At 43.4% G+C, this 7,500-nt stretch overlaps 2 protein-coding genes across 3 annotated transcripts in view; both read left to right on the top strand.

Annotated features, from left to right (window-relative positions):
* LOC143124713 (paxillin-like) overlaps window positions 1-2,196 on the top strand; it is a 33,525-nt gene extending 31,329 nt beyond the window's left edge. Inside the window, exons 10-11 of the mRNA XM_076286424.1 lie at window positions 1-94; window positions 939-2,196. The exon at window positions 1-94 is cut by the window's left edge and continues 55 nt beyond it. Of these exons, the coding sequence (XP_076142539.1) occupies window positions 1-94; window positions 939-1,205 (361 nt within the window). The 3' untranslated portion in view covers window positions 1,206-2,196. The remainder of the gene's footprint in view (window positions 95-938) is intronic.
* A 2,561-nt stretch (window positions 2,197-4,757) lies between these two features.
* LOC143124712 (tripartite motif-containing protein 16-like) overlaps window positions 4,758-7,500 on the top strand; it is a 6,498-nt gene continuing 3,755 nt past the window's right edge. For both annotated transcript variants that reach the window (XM_076286422.1, XM_076286423.1), the window contains exons 1-5: window positions 4,758-5,403; window positions 5,754-5,849; window positions 6,164-6,280; window positions 7,163-7,325; window positions 7,444-7,476. In XM_076286422.1, the coding sequence (XP_076142537.1) occupies window positions 4,816-5,403; window positions 5,754-5,849; window positions 6,164-6,280; window positions 7,163-7,325; window positions 7,444-7,476 (997 nt within the window). In that variant the 5' untranslated portion in view covers window positions 4,758-4,815. The remainder of the gene's footprint in view (window positions 5,404-5,753; window positions 5,850-6,163; window positions 6,281-7,162; window positions 7,326-7,443; window positions 7,477-7,500) is intronic.

Here is a 7,500-nt window from a genome sequence, read left to right as displayed (position 1 = left end):
TGCGCCCAAGTGTGGAGGCTGTGCCCGCGCCATCCTGGACAACTACATCTCAGCGCTGAGCTGTCTGTGGCACCCAGAGTGCTTCGTCTGCAGGGTGGGTGTGTGTATGTTGGTGTTGGTGTGTGTGTGTGGGTTTAAGTATAAATACTCTTTTGAAATATTCTTTTGATCCCGTGAGGGAAATTTGGTCTCTGCATTTATCCCAATCCGTAAATTAGTGAAACACACTCAGCACACACACACTAATCCCAGCGCAGTGAGCTGCCTGCAACAACAGAGGCGCTCGGGGAGCAGTGAGGGGTTAGGTGCCTTGCTCAAGGGCACTTCAGCCGTGCCTACTGGTCGGGGTTCGAACCGGCAACCCTCCGGTTACAAGTCCGAAGCGCTAAACAGTAGGCCACGGCTGCCTCTAGTGGTTAAGGAGCTGGGCTAGCATGCAGTAGTGTAGTGGTTAAGGAGCTGGGCTAGCATGCAGTAGTAGTGTAGTGGTTAAGGAGCTGGGCTAGCATGCAGTAGTAGTGTAATGGTTAAGGAGCTGGGCTAGCATGCAGTAGTGTAGTGGCTAAGGAGCTGTGCTAGCATGCAGTAGTGTAGTGGCTAAGGAGCTGTGCTAGCATGCAGTAGTGTAGTGGTTAAGGAGCTGTGCTAGCATGCAGTAGTGTAGTGGCTAAGGAGCTGTGCTAGCATGCAGTAGTGTAGTGGTTAAGGAGCTGTGCTAGCATGCAGTAGTGTAGTGGTTAAGGAGCTGTGCTAGCATGCAGTAGTGTAGTGGTTAAGGAGCTGGGCTAGCATGCAGTAGTTGTGGGTTTGATTCCTGGCTGCCTCCATTGTGCCCTAAGTTGCTCTGGGGAAACTGGCCCTTGTAATAATTGACATAATGAATTGCCAAATTAATTAATATGAATGAGCCATGTGTTGTCTATATTGTTGTCCAACAGGAATGTTTCACGCCCTTCGTCCACGGGAGTTTTTTCGAGCACGACGGGCAGCCGTTCTGTGAGGTGCACTACCACGATCGGCGCGGCTCGCTGTGCTCAGGCTGCCAGAAGCCCATCACGGGTCGCTGCATCAGCGCCATGGCCAAGAAGTTCCACCCCGAGCACTTTGTCTGCGCCTTCTGCCTCAAGCAGCTCAACAAGGGCACCTTCAAGGAGCAGAACGACAAGCCATACTGCCAGGGCTGCTTCATCAAGCTCTTCAGCTAGAGCCCAACACCACTGCATGGACCTGCGCTAGTGTGTGTGTGTGTGTGTGTGTGTGTGTGTGTGTGTGTGTTTGTCTGTGTGTGTGTGACAAAGGGCTTGAAAGCCGGACTGTCTGGACATGAATGGTCACCTTAGTTGTGACTGTGATAAGAATTGCTGTGTGTGTGTGTGTGTGTGTGTGTGTGTGTGTGTGTGTGTGTGTGTGTGTGTGTGTGTGTGTGTGTGTGTGGGGACATGTGTCGTGACTGTGATAAGAATTGCTGTAGGTATGTGTGCATGTTGATTCAGGATGTGGTTGTGTGAAGGTATCTTCAACAAACAACCAATAGCAAGTTGCGGTGGTGTGGTGGTGTGAGGAGGTGTATTTGGGCAATGTTGATGATGATCTGTGGTCTCTGCTCTCTGACTGAGTTTTCTACTGATTGCCTAGGAAGGTTTTGATCATGAGAAGTATTCATGGCTGAACACTGTAAAAATGTTTATCACTAATATGAAAGGTTTGTTGCTCACTGGCTGAGTGTAACTTGTATGAAATCTGCTTGTTGATTTCCCACGTGTGGAGTTTGTGTTCTGCGAAAAATTGTCCTTTTGGTGAACCTTGCTTGAAGGTTTTGAAAATCCACATTAGTATTTGAAACTGGCCACGATGTTAACAAAAGGTGATGACCCAACCCTTACACAACCTGTTAATCAACCAAATATAAACATTAATAAGACAGAATAGCAATTGGAGTATTCAGTATTCACATTAATCAGTCATGTATGTGAATAATCAAATAAACATACATAGATAGACACACAAACACATGCACTACACACACACACACACACACACTGCCAATCAACTTTGTAATGGGCAGGAGTTGTAGGGAAGGCACATGAGGGATTGAATAGAGATTCCTCTGCACAGACACACACACACACACACACACACACACACACACACACACACACACACACACACACACACACACACACACACACACACACACACACACACACACACACACACACACACACACACACACACACACACACACACACACACACACACACACAGGTATTCTCTTCAGGATGAGTTATGTGATCATGTCCTTCTCCGTGAGCATATGTGAGATTATAAAGACGATAGATTAACAGTAAGGAAGGGCATGTCTGGTCCTTCACATTAGAGACACATGTTCTAGGTTACAGTCTGCAGGCAAATCATGGAGACTATTTCCACTACATTTTTTGTACTGTTATAACTTCCTAATAACCACTCAAAATATGATTACATCTTCCTCTTGTCTCTTGTAACACTGATGCCTTTAAACGGCGGGAACTTCATCAGCTGATGTTAGTCCTCACACACTAAAATATATATGCTCATATTCTTTCCATCTCAGAGGTAACACAATACTGCAAAACTGAAACTGCTGTTTAGCTGAACATTTTTCATCACTGATACATTTTCTTTTTTGTTTGTTTGTTTATTGTTTTAGTGTGGAAGTCTTAACCATGTTGAGTGTTGTTGAAATCCTCCCAGGAGTATTTGAGTGACATGGCTGTTTGCGAAAGCCATTGTATGTAACAAAATATTAATCTGCATTAATCCTAAAGCAACACCAAAAAATGAGATCCTTGAAATCCTTGTATTCTTCCAAATTGTGCATTTAATTGGCCAGGATTTGAAACGCCTCACTTGCAATATTCATTTCCATTTTGTGAAGTGTTATGATGTCAGTTGTCAGTCTGTTTTCAGGTCACTTATGGAATTACAGTACATGTATTAAAGCACAAATAAAGTACATTTTGCTACCTTGGGGCATTGCATGGTTGTCATGGAGACAAGTTGTCCTGGATCAGCTGCAGTCCATCTCCAGGGATGGCACTGGGGAGTCCACGGAGGAGCTGGAGATTAATGGCGTTTACAAACGGAAGTTAAGTAGGAGCGTGACGGAATTTGCCACGCCTCCTTCTTCATCTGCCAGGTAACTTATTTTGCAGTCTACCTGCCGAAGCAACAGCATTGGCTTAACTTTGCTCACAACCCACCACCTCCCCTCACGCCTCCAGTCTTCCTTAGGTGAGAATAAAGGGGTGTATGACTCTACAATATTGTGTATACATTATTATGACACAATAAAAAGGTTTGTGCACTCTACCCTAGTACATGTAAAAGGCCTATTTTAATGGGGCATCTTCTGCACTGCCTGATTGTGTTGCATGACCGCTGGTATTCTGTCAGGAACCTTGAACTTAAAACAAACAAACTGCACAGGTGTGTCTGGGTGCAGATACAAGTAAACAAACTGCACAGGTGTGTCTGGGTGCAGATACAAATGAACTTTGGCCTGGCGATGCCCACTTAGTGCCTCTATCACACCTGAACGGCTCACTTTACCACCTGTACAGCAATGCACTTGCACCCCATTATCACCAGGTCATATAACTGTCAAAAAAACATCCAATGAACTTCAAACAGCAAATATCAGGGAATTGGTTTTGAGTTTCAAGTCTAAGTTCATCCAGTTTTCTCTTCTCCTCCATCAGACTCCTGTCACTTCACACTGTTTCCACACACAGCACACAGACACCTCCATCTGTCTGTTATCTGTCTGGCTCTCTGGGGGAAATCAGCAGTTAGAAATACAAATGCTGATGATGCCCAAGACTTCTCCAGACCACAACACTGCCACCTGTTTACATGACTGGGTATTACCGCACTGATATTTCAGCTGACACACTTTCACAAGATAAGCAGTGGGGGGCTCACAGATATCAACAAACCCATCTAATAAAGAAATGGTAGGAAAATAGAAAGAAGAAATATATAATGTTTTTTTTGTTGTTGTTCTTCTATGTAAATCTGCCAAATGTCTACTTGTCTTGGCCTTTTTCCTGTAATCGGCAATGCTGATGCTGAGTATTTTCTTTACGTGTGTCTGACTATATTCACACTTGAGTGAAATCATTTGTATTATACCTAACAGAAAATACTCATGACACAAAACTAAATGGACACACTATTAAAATACACACATCATGAATATAACCTCAGTCTTGATTTATGCCTGGCTCCTACAGTACAGCTCATTTTACTCCTTGCTGTGCAGACTTTGAGGCACATAGTACAACATATCTCCACTAGATGGCAGCACCATCACAGCTGATATCCATGTGAAAATAGACGCTGCGCCCGTCTGCCCATGCATTTTGTCACTTCTGAGTCGGTGGCTTTACATGAATGAATGCTTCCCGAATTCCGACAGGCCTAACCTACTTTTTTTCCAATTATCTAGTTTGAGGGGAAAGTATTTTAGTTTAGTTTAATTTCCTTTCCTTTCATATTTGGGATGTTTTCACTTTTCCTTATCCATGGGAAACTCACAATTAAAGCAATAAATTAGAGATGTAGGCTATACAGCTCATGTTAGTATTTTATAATAGGTCACATCATGTATGCAGCTTGTCATGTTATTAATTATTCATGATTAACAAAAGTGGGCTGGCACTTTACGTTCTGCACGCAACAAGGAAGCTGTGAACACTCAGAAGAAACGAAAGTGAAAGAAAATTGTTACTCCGCAGCTTCTCGTAAGCTAGTGTTTGTTAGCACGTAAGGGAAATGGCAGAGGCGATTTCAAGTAACGAAGACATTTTAATGTGCTCGATTTGTTTGGATCTACTAAAGGATCCAGTGACTCTTCACTGTGGACACAATTACTGCACGGGCTGCATTAAGGGCTGCTGGGACCAGGAAGACCAGAAGGGAGTTTACAGCTGCCCACAATGCAGACAGACGTTCGCTCCAAGACCCGTTTTAAACAAAAATAATGTTGTTGCAGAGCTTGTGGAACAACTAAGGAAGACCAGAATGCACGCTGCCCCTCCTGCTCTATCTACTGCTGGACCTGGAGATGTGGAGTGTGATGTCTGCACTGGGAGAAAACTCAAAGCTGTGAAGTCCTGTTTGGATTGTCTGTTGTCTTATTGTGAAACTCATTTGAAAGTTCACAATGATGTAAACCCAGGAAGAAAACACTCAGTGGTTGATGCCACAGGCCAGCTACAGGAGAGGATCTGCTCTGAACATAAGAAGATGTTGGAAATATTTTGTCGTACCGATCAGAGTTGTATCTGCTATCTGTGCACGATGGATGAACATAAAGGCCATGACACAGTCACAGCTGCTGCAGAATGGAAAAACAAACAGGTGAGCAGCACTGGAGCTACACTTGTGTCTTTATTTTATCTGAAAGGTCTGATACACATAATGTGTTTGTATTTAACAAGAACATTATAGTTCTTAAAGTTTACAGATTTTTTTGCAGACTCTTGTTCTCATTAGAGAACTCACAAACCAGGAAATCATTAGCAGGTGATATTGCAGGTTCAGACCCAGCTTGATTTGTGTTTAATGCTTTAAACCAGTTCTCCAACTGAAAAGAGTTCATGTTGTTTATATTACCTGTTCATCAAGATATAGCAATGGGCTATTTGTAATCATTGTTTTGATAAATAAATAGGAAGCATAGTTGAGTTTGTCTGTATTTCTATCAACAGAAGCAGTTGGGGCAGACCCAGAGGAGATTCCAGCAGAGAATGCAGGAGAGAGAGAAAGAACTGCAGGAGCTGAGGAAGGCTGTGGAGACTCTCAAGGTGAGAAGATAACAGCAGACTGATGAAGGTTTCAAATGTTACCGTCATTAATATCACAGATCATGGATACCCATGACATCAATACTCAGAATTAGTTTCATCCTTTTGCTTAATGATGCATATAATAGCAGACACATTAGCAGTATCAAGTTCTAACTCCACCTTCTTGAGCCAGATTGGTGTGAGCCCAGTGAGTAACTGTGCCTCTGTTGCCATCTCTACAGCACTCAAAGAACCACTGACACCATGAAACACTTTCAGCTTCACCTCCCTCTGTGTGTCTCCTGCCCTCCTCTTTGTGTGTCTCCTAACAGAGCTCTGCACAGACAGCAGTGGAGGACAGTGAGAGGATCTTCACTGAGATGATCCGCTCCATTGAGAGAAGGCGCTCTGAGGTGACAGAGCTGATCAGAGCTCAGGAGAAGGCTGAGGTGAGTCGCGCTGAAGGACTCCTGAAGCAATTGGAGCAGGAGATTACTGAGCATGGCTTTAAACAGCTGTAATGCTAGCCTAACGTTTTGACAAGCAAACCAATTTTGCCTACCGTATACTTGTGGCTTGCCCATCTGAAATAACTCCTCTAGCTTTGCTGCCTCCATCCTTTCTGTTTACGATGTTTAAATATCCATGCTGAGTCTTGAGTTAGTGAATTAACATTGTGTGCTGATAACCAGAAATCTAATAGATAGTAAAAGAAAACAACAAGTACAAATTCTGTAGTTGTTGCATGCTGTAGTTGTTGCGTGCGTACGTGCGTATTCTCTCTCCTGCTCAAACAAAAGGTGTGCGCATGCGTACATTTCTGCATTAAGTTGATTTTAATAACGTGTTTACAAACTTTACTTTACCGAAAATTGTAAATAGCCTACTGTCATACAGTTAATGGGATATTGTGCAGATTTGGGAAGTTATGGTAGGCCAATTTGGTGTGAATACACACACACAGGGCTCGTTGTTGAGTAGCCTGATGGTACGCACAGTGCGTACGGCCGTACACCTGCAGGCACGCCTGGTGAGCTGTATGATGTGTGATGAGGTAACAAATAGATTGCATTGCTTTACATGCAGTACAGTATGTATCTAACATGTACACACACTTAAACACACTAATGCATAATTACACACACACTAAACCATTTAACTCAATATGTCTGCAGCCTTTGTGGAAACAACCCTGACTGAATATTCAGGTGGCCTGTCTCACCTTTTGTGTTTCTCTCTGCAGAATGTTGTGTCAGTCACTGGTGATCCTTGCAGTACAGTTCCAACCAGAATGACCTTCACACTCTCAACTTTTATATTTTTCTCTGTAGAACATCCCATCATTCCGATATTCTCCTTGCTCTCCCAGCATGACCATTAACCAAAGTGTCTCTTTTGAGGCTGTGAAGGAATCTGTCTCTGCAGTGAAGGTGCAGCTGGAGGAGAAACTGGGTGGCATCTTCAAGCAGGAAGTAGCCAAGATATCTGCAGCAGGTTGGACAAACCGTAGAATTACGTAGAATGGACACAATGATGAACTACTTTTATAAGACCCTGTTATGTTCAAACAGTTATGGATTCATTTAACTCTTCATTTAACTTCATTTAACAGTGGCACATATCCAGATCATCCAGTCTTTAGAATGTGAGTGTCATTAAGTTGCATTCC

The sequence above is a fragment of the Alosa pseudoharengus genome, unplaced genomic scaffold (genome assembly GCF_046254945.1).
Source record: "Alosa pseudoharengus isolate Yale_2024_CS ecotype anadromous, Long Island Sound unplaced genomic scaffold, YU_APseudo_1.1 YU_APseudo_1.1_scf_15, whole genome shotgun sequence".
Taxonomy (NCBI): Eukaryota; Metazoa; Chordata; class Actinopteri; order Clupeiformes; family Clupeidae; genus Alosa; species Alosa pseudoharengus.
This window is presented reverse-complemented; position numbering and strand designations above follow the sequence as displayed.